The following is a 26,195-nucleotide window of genomic DNA, read 5'->3' as shown; positions in this document are numbered from 1 at the left end:
ATTCTGGGGGCTGTTTTAAATCTCGTGGAAGTCAAAATTCCACTACTCCATGGAATAAGAGAGTTTTTGCATTCCAAGCTTAATTTCCCGATAGATGGCAACACTATCGCTCAACCAGCTGAGTAAAGTGATACGATACGGTATTCAGAATGTCACAAAAATCTATGAAATCCATGTAAGTAAGACTATTAAAGGCACAATATCGAGTCGATTAACTTCCAGAAACCCAATACAGATGCATCATTCCCCAGTCAACTAAAGTACAATTCAGCATTGCCATTGAAAGAAGAAAGCAAGAGGACTTGCAAAATTTAGTGCAGTTTATTTCTGAGGAAAGTAGGATGAATTACCAAACTCTGTTTGCGGACAGTAATAATCTAGAATCTAGATGCATAGGAAGAACATGAGAGTGAGAGAAAAAACAGAATCTGTGACATGAATGAGACTGTTTTAATATTTAAATATTGTTTGTGGTTTTATTTGTTTATTTTGATGTGCTTTATGGTAATTTGTGATTTTCTGTCTCATATAAAAAAAAGTAGCAATGTTAATCTTAATACTGTAATAAGCTTCCATTTTCTCGTATATTCCAATGTTTCAAAAGGGAATTATGATATACTTATCTTTTTTTCTTCACATGGCTCATATTTGTTCACTTTTCTTAATTCATACACTGTGGAAGTCAGAAAACCAATAACTCCAGCAGTGTTTATTTCAAATTGTAGCGTAAGAAAATGTAAAAATTTAGGTTTTGAAGTATTTAATTGATAGAGAATGTAATTTTACACAATATTAATAGAAAATGTATAATATTTAAAGTTAGTAAGATAAATAATAAGTTTTTTCTCTCTCCTGTAAAATTTGGTTTATTGGAGTTGGAGTTTTTGATTTCCCTGTCTCAATTATATTGGAAATAAAGATATCACAAAACAGTTAGGCCTAATTAAAGACAGCTAATAATATGCAGTTGTACCGTAAGTAACATCATGAATTTCAAGGAATTATTCTTTGAGATATTTCAAACAAAAAAGTTTAATACAATTTTGCTCGTTTTTGCTTCCTTTTCGAGAAAAAAATTATGTTATGTGAAACATTTCATAGCGTATTTTGGGAAAGCTATTGAATCAATTCCCAATATACTCAGTCAATTTAAGAGAGCAGTTTATTATGATAAGGAATGATTAAAAGATTGTTAGTTTTGTCCTTAAATGTGCAGAAATTTGATCTGAACTTTTAAAGGACAAAACTAAAATTCTTTCAATAATTTAATATCAAAATACCCTCCTTCTCTTAAATTGAGTATATTGGGAATTAAATCGATGGCTTTACCAACTGTAGAAATACCTCGCCTCTCGAATTCGTTACCTAATGACGTCAGGGACTGCCGGACTTTATCACAATTCAAAATGAAATTGGAAAATTTTGTCCTAGTTTTTTTTTTTTTTTTTAGGTAATGCTAGAAGTATTGATTTGTGTTTTTTTTTTCTTATTCTTTTTTAATCTAGATTAAAATTCCAAGTTTCTTGTTTATGTTAGTTAATTAGTTAGGATACAATTAATTATGATACTTAATCACTCATTTAAAGTTTGTGTGACTGCAACCTGTGTAGGGGAGAGTTGGGTAGTATCGGACATCGGGTAATATCGGACAGTGCGTTTCTTTCATCTACCATAGATGGTAGTACCTGAATGACGTGGTTTCGTAACTGTATACGGCATCAGAGAAACGTAATCATGTCATTTAGGTACTATCATCTGGTTATAGATGAAAGAAACTCACTGTCCGATATTACCCGATGTCCGATACTACCCAACTCTCCGCTATATTTTTGTGTAGCTTTACTTTGTTTATAGTGTTTCTCTCTCTCTCTCTCTCTCTCTTTATTTCTTGTGTAGCTTTATTTTGTATAAAGTGTATTTTTTCTGTTTATTTCTATTGTTGTATTTGTATTCCTGGTGTTGTGGAAGAGAAGGCCTGATGGCCTTAACTACACCAGAATTAATAAATAAATAAATAAAATACGCAATAAAATGTCCCAAGGTTTTCCCAACTGTAAAACGACACGTGCATAGTGAATCTTCGAAATGATACCGTCAAACTAGGCCTACTACCTTGCCGTCACTAATTCCATCGCCTCTACGTAATCACGTAGTTGATACAGCGTTGTTAAACGACAGATTAAAAGAATTCTTCTTTCTACCGTAACATTTCTTCAGGCAAACTTTAATGGTGAATAATTTTTGTGTGTTGTCATCCCACCGTTAATGTGTACAATTCTGGGATTCAGATGTAGATAGAAATATGCTCTGGTACGAGACAAAATTTTATTGTGTACTAATTATGGAAAAAGAAGACGAAATAACCAGAAGTTATAAAGGGAATTATGAAGAACCTGAAACATGTTGTAGCTGGAATTCAGAGAAGTGACATCCTAAGATAAATCAACACATTTTCATAACAAAGGTCAGTTGCTTACTTTGTAATTAATCGCGTTAAGTGAAATGGATGGAGATGTTGTTCTAGATCCCACTTACAGTAAGTCGTCCACAGAGCAGTTGTTATTGTTTCATGTCGTGAGTCCGTCTCATGCCGCATGGTCCATTGTTCTATTGTAAACGAGAGGATGGGTGCCTTATCTTACACGGTGTTTCTCATTTCCTGTACAGTTTATGTAGCCTACGTCATTTCCAATTTCCATGTGCGTTTCAATGTTACATTACTGTATAGTTGTGTAATATTTACTAACACGACATTACGTTTTGAAACATGAGTCTGATGTTAAGAAGGGTCTATTTCATATTATGTGGAAAAAAAAATCATTAAATGTATGAGTATAAGCGTAATTAAAGCTTACCTATCACAATTGAGGAAGTTAGCGATGAAATATAATAAAGGATTAGCGGCATCAAGCTACTGTGAAAAAGTTGCTCTGTAGACAGTAGTATTTTACTTAATGAGAAGGCTTTTACGTGCTTAAATGTAAGACACGGTCTTGTCAGCATTATTACTCTCACTAAGAAGGTAATGTTTAGGATTTTATCGTCTTTTAAAATGCATTTTTCTAGCCAGTATTTAAACCTTCAAACATCGAAATCGACGGCCAGCTAGTAACCCATGGACCATCGAAGACGAAAACACAGACAGACAGACAAATAAACAGACAGGCAGACAGACAAATAGACAGTCGGGTATATAGACAGACAAACAGACAGACAGACAAGTAGGCAGATAGAATAGATAGAATACCTACATAAAGCAGATAGATGAGATACTGTATAATAGAACAGGCAGGCAGACTGATAAATACAAGGAATACATAGAAAGTCTAGGAAGACAGACAGACAAGCAGGTACATCGAATACATAGAATTGATAGATTAGATAAGCTTAAATAGAATAGACAGGCAGATAGACCTATAGATAGAATACATAGAACATATAAATTAGATACTATAGGACAGACAAGCGGACAGATAAATATATACTCGTAGGTAGAATATATAGAATAGAATAGAATAGAATAGAATAGAATAGAATAGAATAGAATAGAATACAGGATAGATCCAATACATAGATTAGAGTAGTATACACAGAGAGATAGAATAAGATAGATTGTATGGAGTATAATAGACAGATGTACAGGCAAACAGAGAAATAGACATACAGAAAGATAGAATAGAATACACAACCAGATAGAATAGATAGATTAGATAGCATAGAATAGACAGACGTACAAGCAAACAGAGAGATTGAATAGATATATTAAATTGAATAGAATTGACAGACAGACAGGCAAACAGACTGATAGATTAACATATAAATAGAATAATAGATAGAATAAGTAGATTAGATTGAATAGAATTGACAGATAGACAGCAAATAGACTGATAGACAGACAGACAAATAGAAAGGGAGATAGAATAGGTAGATTAGATTTAATAGAATTGACAGATAGCAAACAGACTGATAGGCAGACAGACAAATAGAAAGATAGATAGAATAGGTAGATTAGATTGAAAATAATTGACAGGTAGACAGCAAACAGACTGACAGACAGACAGACAAATAGAGAGATAGATAGAATAGGTAGATTAGATTGAAAATAATTGACAGGTAGACAGCAAACAGACTGATAGACAGACAGACAAATAGAAAGATAGATAGAATAGGTAGATTGAAAATAATTGACAGGTAGACAGCAAACAGACTGATAGACAGACAGACAAATAGAAATATAGATAGAATAGGTACATTAGATTGAACAGAATTGGCAGATAGACAGCAAACAGACTGATAGACAGACAGACAAATAGAAAGGTAGATAGAATAGGTAGATTAGTTTGAATAGAATTGACAGATAGACAGCAAACAGATTGATAGGCAGACAGACAAATAGAAAGATAGATAGAATAGGTAGATTAGATTGAAGAGAATTGACAGACAGACAGACAGCAAACAGACTGATAGACAGACATACAAATAGAAAGTTAGAATAGGTAGATTAGATTGAATAGAATTGGCAGATAGCCAGCAAACAGACTGATAGGCAGACATACAAATAGAAAGGTAGATAGAATAGGTAGATTAGATTGAATGGAATTGACAGATAGACAGCAAACAGATTGATAGGCAGACAGACAAATAGAAAGATAGATAGAATAGGTAGATTAGATTGAAGAGAATTGACAGACAGACAGCAAACAGACTGATAGACAGACATACAAATATAAAGATAGAATAGGTGGATTAGATTGAACAGAATTGGCAGATAGACAGCAAAGAGACTGATAGACAGACAGACAAATAGAAAGATAGATAGAATAGGTAGATTAGTTTGAATAGAATTGACAGATAGACAGCAAACAGATTGATAGGCAGACAGAGAAATAGAAAGATAGATAGTATAGGTAGATTAGATTGAATAGAATTGACAGACAGACAGCAAACAGACTGATAGACAGACATACAAATAGAAAGATAGAATAGGTAGATTAGATTGAATAGAATTGGCAGATAGACAGCAAACAGACTGATAGGCAGACATACAAATAGAAAGGTAGATAGAATAGGTAGATTAGATTGAATAGAATTGGCAGATAGACAGCAAAGAGACTGATAGGCAGACATACAAATAGAAAGGTAGATAGAATAGGTAGATTAGATTGAAAAGAATTGGCAAATAGACAGCAAACAGACTGATAGACAGACAGACAAATAGAAAGATAGAATAGGTAGATTAGATTGAATAGAATTGACAGACAGACAGCAAACAGACTGATAGACAGACATACAAATAGAAAGATAGAATAGGTAGATTAGATTGAATAGAATTGGCAGATATACAGCAAACAGACTGATAGGCAGACATACAAATAGAAAGGTAGATAGAATAGGTAGATTAGATTGAATAGAATTGACAGACAGAGAGAAAACAGACTGATAGACAGACAGACAAATAGAAAGATAGATAGAATAGGTAGATTAGATTGAATAGAATTGACGGACAGACAGCAAACAGACTGATAGGCAGACATACAAATAGAAAGATATATAGAATAGGTAGATTAGATTGAAGAGAATTGACAGACAGACAGCAAACAGACTGATAGACAGACTGACAAATAGAAAGACAGATAGAATATATAGATTAGATAGTACAGAATATTTAGACAGATAGGCAAACAGACATATTAAGAACAGTATTCAGTTGCTGCTAAACTAACCCTGTGAATAAGCCACATGTCAAGATGCTGTTATATAAATGTACAGTGGAAGTAAATCACAACTCTAGCGCCATCTCAATCAGAGGCGTTTAAAAAATGGGCCACTTGTAACTACATTTAATTAATCAATATTCATGCTATGCTCAAATTCTTTAAGTTTCTTTGCATGATATACATGCAATTTAAATAAGTTTATTAACTACAATCAATCTTTCATTTATTCCGATGATGTAACACGTTTTGTCAGTTGCTATGTAGATAATGTATTTTTTATGATATTTCACTTACAGATTTATTAATATTCTTACGCATTCGATGTGCATTACATGCGAAGTTTTCTCTATGTCGGACAATAAAATTGTATTTTATTTACTCTACATGCTGCCTGCATTTTTGAATGAATCCATAGACAATTTTGTAAGCGTGGAATCACGCACGCTTAAAACGCATTCCCGTAATCGCTACAGGGACAGGGAACTGTAATCTTCGTCACGAGAGTACAACGGCCCCAAAATCAACAGCTTCCTGTCACGTGAGATGCTTGTAAAACTTGACAAAAGTCGGACATATCTTTCTGGTCGAATAATTTTTTTGTCCCAAGGGATTCTCTTTGTCAAATAATGATGCTCTTTTCTTGATTTTAATACATGGATCCAAATTACCCCATTGTTATATGGCTCAATTTACGTAATTTGATACTTTTCAGTATGCGGTGAGCGACCTACAGAACTGACCATAACTATAAGAGTCAGAATATGAACGTCTTTAAGCCAAGATCGACTATGTAACATGTTTGTATATTAAACATTCCCTGCTATGACTCATTTCTTCGCTGGGATTGAAGAGCAGGCATGTCGAGCTGAAAAATCGGATAATCAGTGTTGTTTCCGTTGAGATATTTTAGGCCAAAACATGGCGAGACAATCTAGTTAATTCTGGATGACCTGTGCTGGTTAAATGTATATGGAAGAGCGTTGAAAGGTTTGAGATTAATTATTAATTAATACATCGGGAACTATCACTTCGTCACAAGCTTAGAAAAGACACAATCGGTTACCACTGGTCTTCCACTGCTTCTTCACCATAGAGTACCGTAATAAAAGTAGGCACTCTTTCAGAGTTTCTTATGATCTATTTTTACATGTTAATTTTATTAGTTTCAATGTGATTCTATATGATTAATTGAAGCGTCGGCTGGAACAACGTTGTAAGTTACAAAATCTTCATTCGGCGTGTTTCCGTGTATAGGTCATGTTACCTTGCTATACTCCTTGGTTTGCAATGTCCAGCAATGTAATACGTGAAATTTGTCCACTCAAAGGTTTGCCATCCTGGAACAACGTTGTAGGTGAACACATTTTTTCAGCTCTTGTAAATTTTACCAAATGTAACTTATAACGTTGTTCCAGCCGACGCTTCAATTAATGTACATTGTTTACTTGTAATTTGTCCATATAATCCTTACCTAATAATTTGATACGATCTTACGGATAGCAATAATGATTTAGGAATTCAATTAATATTTATCCCTTTTCTTTGATGAAACCTAAATGTTATTTCAGATGGGATAACTTATATTTTTATTTACAGGTCGCGGTAAGATGAAGCAGATGGGGCCCCTGATGGCGGCGGCCGCCATGAAGTTCGCCCTGCTCGGAGGGTTGGCCCTGAAGGGTCTGGCCTTGCTGGTGGGCAAGGCGTTACTCGTGAGCAAGATAGCTTTGCTGCTGGCCGGCATCCTGTGGCTCAAGAAGCTGTTCTCCCACCAGAAGCACGTGACGTACGAGGTGGTGGCACACCCGCACCACTCGCACTCGAGTGGCGACCACCACGACTCGTACAGCTCTGGCTGGGGCAGGAGCTCCGATATCCAGACGGCCGCGGCGGCGACGGCAGCCCATCAGCTTGCATACAGCGCCTACGCCCCCGAGGCCGCGTCCCACTGAGGTCAGTACTATAGTACCTACCGCCATATAAATGACTGACCTGATTCAGAGTTACACTGCTCCGTCGATATAGTGGGAAGCCAATGTTTATCCACTTAGATATAACGCGCGAAGTAAGTCCCCTGCAATTGGCAAGTATATGTTTAGGTAGACAGAGCTTGAAAGTGAAGGAATGTTATGGACAGTAAAAAAAATCGATCATACGGGAATGGGTATTTAAGAGTTGTTAATTCATTTAAAAAGTGAATCTGATACAACGTTAATGAATTAATTAATTTTATTTTCTAGAATATATAAAATATAATAAATAAATAAGTAAATAAATAATGAAAGAAAGGAAAGAATGAATGAATTAAGAAATGAAGGAAGGAATGAAGGAATTAAGAAATGAAGGAAGGAATGAAGGAATTAAGTTATGAAGGAAGAAAGGAAGGAAAGAAAGAATGAATAAAGGAAGGAATGAATTAAGAAAGGAATGAAGGAAAGAAGAAAAGGAATAAATGAAGGAAGGAATGAAGGAATGAGGTTATGAAGGAAGAAGGGAAGAAAAGATGGAGCCAATGAAGGAAGGAATGAATGAAGCTAGGAATGAATGAAGGAAGGAAGGATTGAATTAAGGAAGGAATGAATGAATGAAGGAAGGAATGAAGGAATTAGGTTATGAGGGAAGAAAAGATGGAATGAATGAAGGAAGGAATGAATCAAATAAGGAATGAAGGAAGGAATGAATTAAGGAAGGAAGAAATGAATGAAGGAATGAATGAGGGAATTAAGGAACGAATGAATTAAGGAAGGTATGAAGTCATGAAGGAAGAAAGGAAAGAAAAAAGAAATGAATGAAGGAATGAATGAATCAAAGAAGGAATGAAGGAAGGAAGGGAAAAGGAATGAATGAAGGAATAAATTAAGGAAGGAATAAAGGAAGGAAGTTATGAAGAAAGGAAGGAAAGAAGGAATGAATGAAGAAAAGAGTGAATGACTTAAGAAAGGAATGGAGTTATGAAGGAAAAAAGAAATGAATGAATGAATGAATGAATGAATGAATGAATGAATGAATGAACTAGCAAGAGCGTTTTCTACTACTTCTAGTCTACTTACTGATTCACAAATGGCATTTAGAAAACCAGGAGGTTCATTGCTGCTCTCACATAAGCTCGCCATTGCTCCCTATTCTGAGCAAGATTAATCCAGTCTCTACCATCATATCCCACCTCCCTCAAATCCATTTTAATATTATCCCCCCTTTTATATTTCGGCCTCACCAAAGGTCTTTTCCCTCCGGCGTTCTAACTAACACTCTATATATACATTTCTGGGTTCGCCCATACGTGCTACATGCCCATCTCAAATGTCTGGATTTAATGTTCCTCATTATGTGAGGTGAAGAATACAATGTTGTATAACTTTCTCCATTCTCCTGTAACTTCATCCCTCTTAGTCCCAAATATTTTCCTAAGCACCTTATTTTCAAACACCCTTAACCTCTGTTCCTCTCTCAAAGTGAGAGTCCAAGCTTCACAATCATACAAAACAACCGGACTGTTTTATAAATTCTAACTTTCAGCTTTTTTAAGAGCAGACTAGATGACAAAAGCTTCTCAACCGAATAACAACAGTCATTTCCCGTATTTATTCTGCGTTTAATTTCCTCCCGAGTGTCATTTAGCCTACATTTGTTACTGTTGCTCCAAGATATTTTAATTTTTCCACCTCTTTAAAGGATAAATTTCCAATTTTATACTTCCATTTTGTACTATTTTCTGGTCTTGAGACATAATAATATATTTTGTCTTTTCGGGATTTAACGTCTAGTCTAAGTGCTTAAAATTTCTTTGACATCTGAAATGTAGGAAACGAGAAAATTGTACCCAAGCATGTGCATCTACTTACTTACTTACTTACTTATGGCTTTTAAGGAACCCGGAGGTTCATTGCCGCCCTCACATAAGCCCGCCATCGGTCCCTATCCTGAGCAAGGTTGATCCGGTCTCTACCATCATATCCCACCTCCCTCAAATCGATTTTAATATTATCCCATCTACGTCTCGGCCTCCCCAAAGGTATTATTCCCTTCGGCTTCCCAACTAACACTCTATATGCATTTCCGGATTCGCCCATACGTGCTATATGCCCTGCCCATCTCAAACGTCTGGATTTAATGTTCCTAATAATGTCAGGTGAAGAATACAATGCGTGCAGTTCTGCGTTATGTAACTTTCTCCATTGTGCATCTACTGTTCATGAAAACTTACTTTTTTTTTTCAAGAATTAAAGCAATGTACCAGAATTCCTAGCACATATTCAAAGGGTAAAAATAGGATATAATAAGTAAAATAAATAAAATGTAGTTGTGAATATCAGAACCTAAGCAATAACAAAGTAAAATATAGTTATATTTGCACAACTTCGATATGGATTAACAACGCGTTCCTCTTAAGAAGGAGAAGAAAACAGAGAAGTTTTGTGTTTTAAGATATGTTATTTTTTTTTCTTTTTCAGGTAGACGACAATAACCGCGTCTCGCTGAAACTGCATGTCACGTGTTACAACAGATAAATCAAAGCTCACAACGTGTTGTGAATATGTACTGGAGTGTGTTGATCTCAGTTGATCAGCAATTTGTATGAGAGAAGTGTAACAGCGTGGGTCATCAACGCAGCATAAAGAAACGATAGAAGCTAACAAAATGGAGTCAGATTACGCAATCCAAAGTATTAGAAGATAGAAGTTAACAATAGTCAAATTACCAATCCAAAGGTTTAGAAATAGTCACATTATTTGATACCCCAATACATACTTGCATCAAAACCCAACACATAACTAATTATTCAACATTTTCAAGATCTCTCAAAGCATAGTTCATCGTTATCGCTCTTGCTACAGTGATGGTGCTAACAACAGCGCTTCTCCCTAACTCCATTCTAGTTATAAAATAGCTGATAAGCACTTGGAATAATTTATATACAAGAATTATTGAATTATGTATCAGTTAGTGTTAAGTTCTTCAAGCACGGGAAAATTACGAAGAAACTTGACTGCTGACAATCGAAGAGATGACAAAACGGTTCTGTCTGACTGATTTCTAGTAACATAAGTTCAAGCTTTGACCAAAGACCCATAGTTATTCTGTGCTTGAGTATAAATATTATTATTTATTGATGTATATATTTAAATTAACAGACATTTGCATTACTTTAACGTAACGCCTATTTTATATACTGTACTTATCAATTTAAGAGGTTAACATTTTTACTAATGCAGAAAAGATACTTCAAATGAAGACTAGTAACAAGAGAAGACGGTGAGCCGAATTAATAGATGAGCATCAACAAGGAGATAATTTGACTGAATAACTATAATACTGGAAGTATTCACATCAGGACTTTCGAGAGCATATGACGCGAGTAGACTGTGATATACCGCATTCCCCGACGATCTGACATAGCTGTACAATGCACATAGGCCTATTAAATAACCATAAAACTCAGGGGGATTAGACGTTATTTATTTTGCTATAATATATTGTAAATATTTTGTTGTGCTGTTGTAATGATGAATAAAATATATTTTGTTGGTTTTATTTATAAAATCTTAAGAAATATTTACGTTATTTTCTTTAAATATTGTTGCATATTGTTCTGTTTCATGTTCCGCAATGTATTGTGAATCAAATATATTGTTAATAAAAATTTTAAATGAAGCATACGAGGCGATATTTGAAGGGTACAGGGAAAAAACCAACAGAGTCCATTTACGCAAACTTTTCAGGAACTTAATTTTAAAAAGAACATACTCATATCTTTAATGCAAGAGTTAATTATAGGCGATTAATATTTAAAAAAATTCCTTATGTTATCATCAATCACATCTGGTAAAATGATTTCAAGACACTAGTAGCTTCCAGTCTTCTTAATTAATTATGTAACTTTTAATTGGACTCTGTTTGTTTTCCCCCTGTATACGAAAATTCTTTTCTTGGTGAATGATTTCGTGACTTTCAAACAAACGTTTTGTTACTCTTAATTAAGTTATTAAATATAGTTATGCAAATCAAGATTTCAGGTATAACTCCCTGTAAAGTTGATTTGAATAATTTCGAGGGAAAAATTGTTCCGGGGCCGGGTATCGAACCCGGGACCTTTGGTTTAACGTACCAACGCTCTACCAACTGAGCAACCCGGGAACTCTACCCGACACCGATCCAATTCCTCCCTCTATATCCACATATCTCAAAGTGGGCTGACAACCGTCAAGCAACCAACTTCGACTGCACACTAACTCCGTGTGACTTTAATTGTGGTTTTCTGTTAACGAACAGTGACGTGTATTATGCAAATCAAGATTTCAGGTATAACTCCCTGTAAAGTTGATTTGAATAATTTCGAGGGAAAAATTGTTCCGGGGCCGGTGCGTTGGTACGTTAAACCAAAGGTCCCGGGTTCGATACCCGGCCCCGGAACAATTTTTCCCTCGAAGTTATTCTAAATATAGTTAGTTTGTCAGTACACAAAAATTTGTTACATACATACTCTATAAAATTCCTCAAAATTTTTAATGAACTACTGCTATGTTATCAGTTAAAGATATGATTAATGTACAGTATTTTATTGCAGTATATCAAAATTCATAATTTTGGATAAATCGCAATATAACGAACGCAAGTAGGGGAAGTTATCCCCACCCACATGAAATGTGCATTCGACACAACACTCGCCTATCACGTAGAGTGTCTGGTGAGCAAGTAGGGGAAAAGTGGAAGTGGTCGTGGGCGGAGCTTCTCCGTTCGCTATATTGCGATTTGCCCCTAATTTTTTTCATAAAATAGGCTACATTTTACTTAAGTCAACTTTCCTACTTCAAGATATCATTTCCATAGAGAATGTTTCCACCTGAAAAAGAGGAGAAATGATTAATCCCAGTCAATGAAATTCGGTGATATAGCAGCAAGGTAGGCTAGACGTGACAGACAAGAGAGTGAAGATCTGGACAATACTCGTAGTACTAATCGTTTAGAAATCACTAACAGACTCATCACATTCTGGATCTTCTTGTTGACCAACAGCCTCAGGTTCAGAAAGAATTTGACGATAGAATTCTTGGAAGCCTTCCTCTTCATAGAGTATTACAAGGTCCTCCAAATCACGATATTTCTCCTCAGAAAGTTTTTGCGGAGAGCATTATACAATCTTTCTAGTTCACTAGTTTACTTGGTTTGAAATTAGACATTGGTAAATCTCCTCCTCTCTTTTTCTTCTCCCTCATGACAGAAGAAATTAATAACCCCTTGTAATTCTCTCTGTACTTCACAAATGAAGTTTGTTTTCACAGATTTTCAGTTGTGGAATAGGCCTTCTGACTGCTAGAAGATTTTTCTTCTACTTTGGCGTCAAAAACTTTCCCCAGTGTTTAAAATTATCGTGTATTTTATAATGGCGCTTTAAATGAAATTTTCTGATAGTGATATTTACTTTTTCACAAGCTAAATAAATACTATAACCCGTTTTCTACCTACGAAAATAAATAATTAGGCCTACTTCTCACAGAGAATTCAATTGGGATTCTGAGCGTTGTTTACTATCACTTGTGCTAATCATACTTTAACAGACGCGCAAAAACTTTGTTTAAACGTAATTTAGTTCACTTTCTAAGTGCTGTAATCTCTGCTAATCGATTACTGACTTTTAACTAGACAAGTTAAGAGCGCCTAGAATCTAGGCAATCTTCAGAACTAATCACGCGCCCACCTCTGTTGTACACGGGCAGACAAACGGCTAGATAGAAGGAGGGATGAAATATTTGAAATCACGTGTTCGCTATCAGGAATATTGGAACGATTATTTCTAAAAAAAATCTCTAAATTAATTTAATTGCATTACCAGGTTACTTTATCTGTAAATTTGAAGCGCCAGTGGTCAAGGTTGGCTACCTGACAGAAAGTACAGTAATTTACCGACCGATCAAGATAAGATGTGAGTGATTTAATCAGTACAACTATAAAACTTAGCAAAATCAATGAGCTAAAAAAGTTGTTTAATAAGTATAAATTTTTGACGAAAATGTATAATTCCTTCAGTACAACTATAAAACTTAGCAAAATCAATGAGCTAAAAAAGTTTCTTAATAAGCATAAATGTTTGACAAAAATGTATAATTCCATCAATACAACTATAAAACATATCAGAATTAATGAGCTAAAAAAGTTGTTTAATAAGTGTAAATTTTTGACGAAAATGTATAATTCCATCAGTACAACTATAAAACTTAGCAAAATCAATGAGCTAAAAAAGTTGTTTAATAAGTGTAAATTTTTGACGAAAATGTATAATTCCATCAATACAACTATAAAACATATCAAAATCAATGGGCTAAAAAAGTTGTTTAATAAGTGTAAATTTTTTACGAAAATGTATAATTCCATCAGTACAACTACAAAACATAGCAAAATCAATGAGCTAAAAAAAGTTGTTTAATAAGTGTAAATTTTTGACAAAAATGTATAATTCCATCAGTACAACTATAAAACATAGCAAAATCAATTAGCTAAAAAAAGTTGTTTAATAAGTGTAAATTTTTGACGAAAATGTATAATTCCATCAATACAACTATAAAACATAGCAAAATCAATGAGCTAAAAAAGTTGTTTAATAAGTGTAAATTTTTGACGAAAATGTATAATTCCATCAGTACAACTATAAAACATAGCAAAATCAATGAGCTAAAAAAGTTGTTTAATAAGTGTAAATTTTTGACAAAAATGTATAATTCCATCAGTACAACTATAAAACTTAGCAAAATCTTAATAAGGTAGGTGTCCCTGATATGGCCATGCTAAGGTTTGAGAATTTTTCTAGCCGCCATTTTGAAAAAAAATATAAACCACTTTTTTCTTACTCGTTCTCAGTCTAATGGACTTTCTTAAAAAAATTTCCTTTCCCCATAAAAATAGCTTTAATTGTCCAAAAAGTCCCAAATTTTAAAAGTCTACCTAGTGGCCATATCAGGAACATATGCACATGATATGGCCACCCTTGTTCCATGTTCTGCAAATCGTGATTGTTTTCAGTTTGATAGCGCAGTTGTGTTAAAATTAAATAATTTTGGTGTAAAATGAATAGAAATGATACATAATAATCTTTTTTATAATTCAAAATTGTAGTCAAAACAGGTTTTTCCATAAAAAATTAAGTTGTTTTTCTTAAAATACAAAATTTTTGCGTAATCCCAGCTTTAAGGCATGTAAATTTGTCAGGTGAAAAAATAAAAGTAAAATGAACTTGATATGGCCATGGTGCATTTGACATGGCCATGGTACATTTGATATGGCCATATCAGGAGCAGGTAAGCTTTCACGAAAATCGTTTGATTATGAACAACTCGTAAAAGATACGCCATCAACTACAACACCAATTAACAGAACATTAAAAACTGAATGGAGTATGATGGTTTTCAGGAAACAAGTCTTTGAAAAACATGCATAAAACAAAGGAGACTTACCAGAGAAAAATAAGAAGAGGTCACATGAAAATCGCAAAAAAGGCAACTGACGCCATATTGCTCAACCTGACTGGATGGAAAACGAACAAGTGACATACCAGGATGCCCTTTCACTGGATGCTGCTGCAATTTAGCGGAGTTTTTGGTTAACTAACTCACAATAGGGGTGTGGCCATATCAGAACATGGCCATAACAGCAGCACCCAACTTAGTTTGTGTCCATCGACTACTGTATAGACCCTTTTTGTTGGAAAGGGAGAGTGTCCTTTTTCCATTGAGAATAGAAAACAATCCTTTTTTCTTTACTTTGGAAGGAATTATTACGAAACATATATCGTTAAGTCCTTGGCTTGAAGATTTTCTGAGTGTTCAGTGATAAGTGGTAAGTTGGAAATACACTGATTTATCTCTTCCTGAAGCTTTCAAGTGGCTGGAATGTGAGGTTTATTGATAGGGCCTATATAAAAGACGTTTATTCTCAACAACGCTTATAGAAACCATTTTTTCAAATTAGCATGTAGTTTCAGAGATATTTGTAAAGTAAAAATTGATAAAAATAATTCATACATATAATAATCGTCTAAAATTTTATCAGGAGGATTAAAGAAAAAAAATACTGTAACGAGAAAACTGATCGATGTACTACGATTTCAGAAAATATGCAGGAGAGCATACGAAATGCTTGTGAGAATATTCAGAGAGAAGTAATATTATGTACACACATCAATATTTTCTTCAAAGAACCGGAAAGTGCACTGAGGTGGAAGACAATGTAACATTGTAAAATTATTTTGCAGAACGAAAAGTTTTCTATTGTTCGGATGAAATTTCTGCACATTTAAAGGAAAAAAACTAAAATTCTTTCAATCATCCATTGCCATAATTAGAGAGCGGAATTTTAGTCCCTAAAAAGTTGCATTTTTGGCGCCTAAAATAGATTCTTAAACTCCTTTATTTTTACGATGAAAGAGTAATGGAACGGAGAAAAATTCTCTCCGGCGCCGGGATTTGAACCCGGGTTTTCAGCTCTACGTGCTGATGCCACTAAGCCACACCGGATACAACTCCGACGCCGGTTAGAATCGTCTCAGATTAAGCTCCAACTCTTGGGTTCCGTCTAGTGGCCACCCTCTGCACTACGTCATAGATGTCTATGAACGCAGGACCGAAGTCCACACATGTGCTGAGATGCACTCGATATGAGTGACTAGTTGGCCGGGATCCGACGGAATAAGCGCCGTCTTAAATCACAAAGTAATTTACGCATATCATATATATTATTTTAATGTACCGAAGTACATATGATATTTCCATGCAGATATTCTGCGTCATCATACGATGAAAGAGTAATGGAACGGAGAAAAATTCTCTCCGGCGCCGGGATTTGAACCCGGGTTTTCAGCTCTACGTGCTGATGCCACTAAGCCACACCGGATACAACTCTGACGCCGGTTAGAATCGTCTCAGATTAAGCTCCAACTCTTGGGTTCCCTCTAGTGGCCGCCCTCTGCACTACGTCATAGATGTCTATGAACGCAGGACCAAAGTCCACACATGTGCTGAGGTGCACTCGATATGAGTGACTAGTTGGCCGGGATCCGACGGAATAAGCGCCGTCTTAAATCACGAAGTGATTTACGCATATCATATATATTATTTTAATGTACCGAAGTACATATGATATTTCCATGCAGATATTCTGCGTCATCATACGATCGGTACATTAAAATAATATATATCCTTTATTTTTGTTAAAGAATGTCACTAATATTATAAGATTCAACATTTAGTTAACACAAAATTCTAGGATTAAAGGAAAGTTCCACACATTTCACATTTTAAAAGGGTACATTTGTAGTAGGTTATTTTATGACGCTTTATCAACATCTTAAGTTACTTAGCGTCTGAATGAGATGAAGGTGGTAATGCCGGTGAAATGAGTCCGGGATCCAGCACTGAAAGTTACCCAGCATTTGTTCATATTAAGTTGAGGGAAAACCCCGGAAAAACCTCAACCAGGTACCTTGACCCAACCGGGAATCGAACCTGGTTTCGCGGTCAGACGCGCTAACCGTTACTCCACAAGTGTGGACTACAAGAGTGCACATGCATACACAAAATGAAGACATTAAGTTAGTGTTTTTGATTCACCAATCACATTTTCATAGCTTGCTTCGTAGCATATGATCAGCATCTATTGTGGCTATTCTGTCGCTCACTGCTGTACTTAGAAATGGTGAGTAAAAAGGAAGGGGTTGTTATCTGTCTTGGAATGTAAGAGAATGCTTATTCGGGTACAATCCAGCGAGTTTGTGTTAAATTGCTGACAGGCAGAGGGAGATATAATAATAATAATAATAATAATAATAATAATAATAATAATAATAATAATAATAATAATAATAATCTGTCTCGCAGGAGTTCTTTATCATGCCAGTAAATCTACTGACATGAGCCTGTCGCACTTAAGCACACTTAAGTGCCACTAACCTGGTCCGGGATCGAACTCGCAACCTTGAGCACAGAAGCCAGCGCTATACCGACTACGCTACCCAGGTCGACTGAAAGTTGGAATTTTAGGATTAAAAGATTGTAAGAATGAGAAGGGGTGGCCCGGAGGTGCTTCTCTAGCGTGTCGTTCACTGCTAGGAAGGAGTTGTTATCCATCTTGGAATGTAAACGGTACAGGATGTTAAGAAAAACGGTAAACAGTTACAAAAATGATGCAAAAATAAAAAGAACTTAAAAATAGGCACTAACGTCGAAATAGGCATTTTTAGGCACTATAAACCCCTTTATTTATACCTATATTTTCATGAAAAATGTAAATATTAAATTTCTAGCCTTATGTATCAAGGAAAAAAATAGGTTTTTGCCTAAATTCCGATCTCTAGTCATAATACACTGCTCTCTGAAATTGATCGAGCATATTGGGAATTAAATCAATGGCTTTCCCAAATACGATATGAAATGTTTCATACAAAAATTTTTATCTCAAAGGAAGAAAAAAAACGTAGAAAATCGTATTAAACTTTTTATTTCAAATATCTTAAAGAATAACCCCCTGAAATTAATGACATTATTTACGGTTCTATATATATATGTACACGTATGAATATTTTCATTTAATTTGACTATTACACTTTTACTACGTCACACTACTTTCGACCAATAAAACGGCACGAAAGGACGTCTTTCAACCAATCATGGCTGCTCATAGCACAATTTTATCGCGTCCCTAGCATTTGTTTAATTTTATCGCGTCCCTAGCATTTGTTTATTTTTATCACTACCCTAGCATTTGTTTCTTTGTTTGCCAACATTTCAAACTGCACTGGTCTGGCCGTCAAAAAACAGAAAATTACAAACCACTCCAGTCGATGCACATCACTTTCAAATATGACTCGCATTTTGGCATTCAAGAACAAGAATTAATAAAGATCACTGGTCATATATGAAGAGCACCATTCGGAAATCCTGAATGAGTTGAGGGATACACCATGTACACCAACGAGTTCACTTCTTTTACGCACACGTCCAATATAACATCAACTGAACCACCAACCACTAAAACATTCAAATTTGAAAATTGTACTTTCAATAATTGTTTCTTTTAAAATTATCCATGTTTTTTTTTTTATTTCATCATCGTTAATTAAAACGTTTCTTGTTTATTTCATCATCCCTAATTAAAACTTTTCTAACACTTGTTTATATTATTTAGGTTATGTTTGTTATAGCTTCTGCTACATATTATGGATAGTCACGTATCAGAGATTGTTTAATACTAAGATTTATTGAAAATCATCTGTCAAGTGACGTTGATTACTGGGATCCGGATGATTGAAATGGTATGCAAATGTTTTAATAAAAATTAAACTGAATCAACAAAGCCTTCTTGACTAGTAACAGTCCACAGAGTTCAATGATGCTTCCATAGTTGGCACAACTGATACCGGTAACAAGAAAACATCATCATAAAACACTACTGCCATCTAGCGTAATGTTGAGATGGTACAATAATACATTTGAAGACAGTTGTATGTTCATAAGCCAATCAATATTTTATTGTACACTTTGTTACTTCTAATCTTTATACAGCCTACTTTCTTCTAATCGTGTAATAGTCAATTAAATCCCACTCGAGTTTTGATTTTCTCTAGATAAATTAAAACCTCTAGTGAGATTACTGTTGATAAAATCTGCATGCGCTAGGAGCACTTTGAACATCTAAAAATGTAGTTTCGATAAAAAGGCAAATTTGTGAAAAGGGATACAATAGGCCTATTCATGTACGGAGGAGGCGTAGGTCTATATAAAAATCGCTCCTAGACCTCAAGGAAGGTGAAGAGGCAAAATAATTCTTACTACCAACTTACAAGTGCCCAAGAATCATTTTCATACAAAAAAAAAAAAGAAAACTGATTATTTGACCATTTATTATTATTATTATTATTATTATTATTATTATTATTATTATTATTATTATTATTATTTATTTATTATTTTTTTTTTTTTTGCAAAAACTGAGCCCTAGTGTCTCTTAAAGGGGAATTTTGACGTGATTAATTTTGAACTTCGTTGTAGTATAACTTTTTCTCCTAAAAATCAATTGTCCTCGACTGGCATTGAACCCCCAACACGTGGGTGCAGGGCAAGTAACGGTAAGTATTAGAGCACTAGACCACGAAGAATGTCAGAAAGGAAACTTTAAAAATCATCATCACCAATCTCCCTGTTCTGCTACGTAACATCCCAAGTAACTGAAAAAGGGCGGTGAGTTGTGTAATGGATTTGTTTACAAAACGACAACTTCTGCTACATAATATGCATTCAGTTCACAAGATGAAACTGGTCAGACCACCCCGGGGCGTATACGCACCGTGCGATCTCTTAAACAGGGTCCACGCAGAGACGAGGTGTGGACTGGATTGAAACAACCAGGAGGTCAAGATACAACGTGTTGGTCCAGGTAACGGCTCTGATCTCTAGAATGTGTGTCAAAAACATTTAGTAATGACCTGAGTATCATCATATCATATCACATCACTAGTACACCTGGCGTTTGCAATCTCAATTTATTTCTATACGTTAAAGACTTGAGAGTGAATTTTTTTAATTAAGAAGAGTACTGACAGTGGAATTTTGCCACAAGATACAAATAACAAGAAGTACAGAGATAGCAATTTTTTTCCATTATATGCCTGGCATTTTTTTTTCTAAAAATTTTAGTTCCTTTATCACGACGTGAGATCGGGATCATAGGGATCATCTCCAACGCTGCCCGCTCTAAAATCACTGACTGAATGTGCCAGATACTGGGAAGCGAGAAGCCTCATGCCTCTGTTTAGTTCTTAGTTTTTAGTTCTTTAAGGATTTTGTTTAGTTCCTTCATTAGATTTATTTTTAAGTTGTATTAAGTTAATTGTTTTAATCTTGAGGTTGTGTATAGGTAAAAGATAACTTATCTATGTACCTGTCAATAAATTATCACGACGTGAATCATATTTAGGTCACATTTTTTTTTATTGAGATGAACTGGTTATTTGAAAAACCACACATGTCCTTAGCTATAATGTTTAAAAAAAAAAAAAAAAACAAATGCAAAAAAAAAAAACTGTCTGCAGTTTATGAATATTGGATGTACTTTCTTATCTTTTTTGATTGAAATTTTCGTATGAATTGAATACTTCTAGATATTTTAAAGAAATGTTTAATTATTATATTGTTTTTTAAATCTATTAAAAATTGCTGTTAACAGAGAGAATTTAAAGTTCAATTATTGTGATAAGCCTATGTGTTTTTTCTTCTTCTTCTTTTTCTCTTTTATTACTTTTTACTCTGTTATTCAATAAAATGTCTTAACTTAACTTATGTGGAATGCCCCCTGAGCACGAGTATGTAACTTACTCTTTCTGGGGGTGCTAGAGAGTTCTTATTTAAAAAAAAACAATATGTATCTTTATTCTGGCAATAAAGTATTATTATTATTTGAGAACGCCAGGGTGCCCTAAAGTTCGTGGACATGTGTTGTTTCTCAAATACACAAAATCTTTTAGTAAAAATTATAACAGTTTATATTTATTTTGTGTCTAAATTAATGAGAATGAAAGCTTTTTAGATACAAATTTAGCACATAACAAAGGGGAAGTTCAAAAGGAAACAACACAAAATAGAAAACGTTTTGAGATAATTGTATTTTAAAGTTTCATATTGCAGCAAAAAATGCAATTAACGTCATTCTAATTGGAACTTATAATATATAAGAAACATACGTAATTAACAGAATTTGGAGTAATTTCAATGATCCTTAGATTTTTCATAGCAACATGAAACTTTAAAATTCAGTTATCTCAAAACTTTGAATTTTCAGTTGTTTCCCTTTTGAACTGGCCTGTCAATAATATATTTCGTCCTTTATATTACAAAATGAAAAAAAAATCTGTAAATTTTAAAGTGAAAACACACTACAGGTCCTCAGATGCACCATCGACTAAGTCAGAAAAATATATCTTCATAAAATCTTTTGATTTCATTCTCTTCAGGGAAATTCTGTCATCACATCACCACTTAAAATAAGGCGGACATGTTTACTTTCTCCGACAGACTTGCAAATACATGTGTTAATGTCAAAAACACAATGAGTTCACTTTGGCTAAAAATGGACTTGTTTGAGACATTTCTACCTGAAATCTACTGCAGTTAAAATGCCAGGTCGAAAAGCTTCCTTTTAAACCATCTGCTACCACGAGCATCTTGCCCCTTAGCGGCCTCAAACTGATGCTGCCCGCAATACTCTCTGGCACAAATAGACTCCGCCCATCCACTCCGCTAACATGCGCAAAAAGTTACTCTACAGAACCCTGGGACGAACCAAGTTTTTTTCGTCAAGGTTGTCAGTTCCCAAACCTTGTTAACTGAGGATCAAGGAATGAACGAATGGTAAGAAATATCCAGTGCAGAATATTATTTTTATTACTTATAGTCGCTGTAACTGAGAGGTCATATCGCCACTGTCCGTTAGGAGTGGTACATCGTTAACTCAATAGATTGCCATTTTTTTCTGTTATCTACTTATTAGTTCGCAGACATATGTACTTACTTCCGAAGTGTTGTCATGTACTCAGCGTTATAGCTGATGAACCTCTATTCGCATATTGCCATTTAGTGGCCATATCTAACTTAGTGAATGTTCCTACACCTCCAATAATCAACACGTACAATGCCTAATCCAACCGGTGTCAGGATTAAAAATTAAATCTTATCTCACCTCATAAAAACTTTAAAATAATAAACGTACCCACCAAATATTTCAAAAGAAATTTAGAAACAACAAATTTGGTTTTGTATGTTTCATTTTTCGTATCTTATTTTAGATATAATAAACCAATTGTTTCATTTTTAAATTATGAAGAGCGATGAGCAGAAAAGTGATACATTTAATCCTAATTTATCGTTTCACATTACACGAACATTTAAAAAAAATACTACATATTTTACAGCTTAAACAGTTTCACTTTGCTGCGCGCAGGGGCTACACATTCGTTTCTTTTTGTGTGCTTAATGAACAAAACTGAATTTATCTCCATATTTGGTAGCACAATAAATTATTTAACTTATATAATGTATTTTCAATAACAGTTATAGAAAATAAATTATAAATATGATTTTTACTGTACATGATATATAAATTAATGCCAAACAAGTGAAGCGTAAAATCAGAGGATGTTATCTTCTTGTTGTCACTGATTTTTCTATTAATTTCTTGATTTGACATACCGTTCAACAAGCAATGAATAATGATCATTTTTCAAGTTGTGTGGAAGTTAAGTGCATATGTTAGACTTGAATCTTGTCGTGGGTTGAATTATCTCTCAAACGAGACAAGGATCACTATGGAGGACACCACAAGAATTCTTTACATGTGCCTACTTCAAGACTGTAAAACCAAAGATAAAAAGCTGGCCTGAGGCTGATTCTCAAGCGGAGTATGAAAAAATATGTTGTTTCTTTTAATTAATTGACGACGTTAACAAAGCCACAGGTGTCAAGAAGAATCTGCGATAACAACTTGGCTAATTGGAAGGTTTACAAGCAAAATGCAATCATATCTTTTCTGCATGTCATGAAGCACGAAATTCTCAGAAAAAGAGGCTACAAACTGTACGAAGTTGAAACATTTTTTTCACGCTATATTTCTTTGAATTACGGTAAAATCCCAGACAAGTTAACTCGTAAATAATTAATACGAATAAAAGCCGCCTAATAGTTCGCAGGGGAAAAAACTTGCATGTACGTCATATAAAAGATAGTTTGTCAAACAGATGGCACGCCAAAAATGCTTCATTCTGTCATGAATGTGACAATACATCATGTTAAAATTAACCTATTTGCTTAACATCCTGTTTATCTGTCTGACTGTCTGTTTGCATCCCCGACCACGAACCGAACTTTTCCAAACCAGCCAAACTTGCAATATAAAAGCAAGCCATAGAATAATATATCCATACATTCGCCCATATCCATCCATCCATCCATCCATCCATCCGTCCATCCATCCATCCACCCATCCACCCATCCATCCATCCATCCATCCATCCATCCATCCACCCATCCATCCATCCATCCATCCATCCATCCATCCATCCATCCATCCATCCATCCATCTATCCATTCGTCAATCCATTCATCTATTCATCCATCCATCCATCCATCAATCCATTCATCCATCCATCCATCCATCCATCCATCCATCTATCTATCTATCCATTCGTCAATCCATTCATCTATTCATCCATCCATCAATCCATCCATCCATACGTACATCCATTCATCCATCCATCCATCCATCCATACGTACATCCGTCCATCCATTCCATCCATCCATACGTACATCCATCCATCCATCCATACATACATACGTACATCCATCCATCCATACGTACATCCATCCATCCATCCATCCATACGCACATCCATCCATCCATCCATCCATCCATCCATCCATCCATACGTACATACATCCATCCCACCATCCATATATATTATTCATTCATGCATATGGATGAATATCCATCCATATTAATTCATATCCATCCTTATTTACCCATATACATCTATCCAATCCACCCATCCATCCACCTGCCCGACCACGTACCCGTCCGTTCATCCATCCATCCATCCGTCCGTCCGTCCATCTGTCCACCCACCCATCCATCAATCCATCGATCCATCTATCCATCCATGCGTCCGTCCATCAATCCATCCGTCCGTCCGTCCATCAACCCATCGATCCATTCATCCATCAATCCATCCATCTATCCATTCGTCAATCCATTAATATATTTATCCATTCATAAATCCATCCATCCATTCATAAATCCATCCATCCATACGTACATATAACTATCCTGCCATCCATACATATTATCCATTCATGCATATCCATTCATCCATCCATCTATTGATATTAATTCATATATATCCATCCATATTTACCCATATACATCTAGCCAATCTGTCCACCCACCCATCCAAACACCAACTCCACCTCCCGCCCATCCATCCATCCATACATCCATCCATCCATCCATCCATCCATCTCTGCATTCATCCATCCTTTTTTGTATATTGTGTAAAGATGGTATTTATTCATACATTATGCACAATCTAAATAGAAATATATACAGTTCACTCTATATTGAACAAACATCTCGTACATTGTGTACAGCAACAATTAAAAGATAGGCATAAGAACAAGTTAGTAGTGTAAATGAATAATGAAAAGGACACTGAGCAAAATAGTCACTGAATTGCTCGAAATTGAGAACAAATTATTAGAATGGAAAGGATAAACCACAAACAAAGGAAAATGATTATACATCTGAAGGACTGAGTAATATTGGGCATTCCGGGAAATTGTAGTGTGTTCAATTTTTCTTTGTAATAGGAAGAGATTAGCCTTAAAGGTGAAAATTACGATGCGTCTGCTGCTACTGATGCTGGGGATAATGATAATGAAAATGATGATGATGATTATTATTATGACGATGAACTAGTTTTTGCTATTGATTATGGTTTTTATTTTTGTGTTAATGAATAGCGTAAAGACCTAAGAGGACTGGTACAGTAATTCTTAATTCTTGCTTCATTTTCATGCTGTCAAAGTATAACTACGTCTTTATGGGCCAATCTTGGCCTAAGTGAATGAATCCACCTGCATTCGGTCTTAGAAAAGCCATTCAAACAGGGTGTGGTTGTGATCATGATTTTTAAATTGGTTATTTAACGACGCTGTATCAAATACGAGGTTATTTAGCGTCGATGACATTGGTGATAGCGAGATGGTATTTTGGCGAGATGAGGCCTGGCATTCACCTTATGGTTGGGGAAAACCTCGGAAAAAACCCAACCAGGTAATCAGCCCAAGCGAGGATCGAACCCGCGCCCGAGGGCAATTTCACACCGGCAGGCAAGCCCCTTAACCGACTGAGCCACACCGGTGGCTGTGATCATGGTGATTGTGACAATAATTATAATGGTAATGATAAATAATGTTGCTGATGGTGAAACGTCATTGCAAAAGTATTTAGAACGGAATGCGTCAGACTTGTTGCCAATAATTCTGTAAATGCCAGTAAGATGGCAGTAGCTCCTAGTTATGTCAGCAGGTTGCCGTGGTATTGCAACACAATAAAGGTGTGGCAAGTTCAAAGGAGGAACAGATCTTGGCACCTGGTCTGAGGAAATACACTTGCAATCGGGTTCTCCCGTTAGTGTACCCAATCAAACTCGGTTGTTCATTATGAGGAGGTCGATAGTACAGCCAGATACTGCTTAGTTTATTTTCGGCTTAATTTGTGTCTATCGCGAAACGGGAGCGTCCCGTTAGCGGTATAAATATTGAGACAACTTAAGGTCGAGGATAAAATTTTAGTAAAGGAAGGATGACATTTGTTGTGGGCAAAAAAGAGTCGTTCTCAGTGACCTTGCGATTACCGCGCTGGCCTCTGGATTCGAGTTCGCTGGTTCA

General features: G+C 35.2%; 1 protein-coding gene across 1 annotated transcript in view; it reads left to right on the top strand.

The window, feature by feature from the left end:
- LOC138697730 (uncharacterized) overlaps positions 1–11,374 on the top strand; it is a 28,991-nt gene extending 17,617 nt beyond the window's left edge. Inside the window, exons 2-3 of the mRNA XM_069823211.1 lie at positions 7,314–7,670; positions 10,169–11,374. Of these exons, the coding sequence (XP_069679312.1) occupies positions 7,314–7,669 (356 nt within the window). The 3' untranslated portion in view covers position 7,670; positions 10,169–11,374. The remainder of the gene's footprint in view (positions 1–7,313; positions 7,671–10,168) is intronic.
- Positions 11,375–26,195: the final 14,821 nt, after the last annotated feature.

This window comes from Periplaneta americana, chromosome 4 (genome assembly GCF_040183065.1).
Source record: "Periplaneta americana isolate PAMFEO1 chromosome 4, P.americana_PAMFEO1_priV1, whole genome shotgun sequence".
In the NCBI taxonomy this organism is placed as follows: domain Eukaryota; kingdom Metazoa; phylum Arthropoda; class Insecta; order Blattodea; family Blattidae; genus Periplaneta; species Periplaneta americana.
This window is presented reverse-complemented; position numbering and strand designations above follow the sequence as displayed.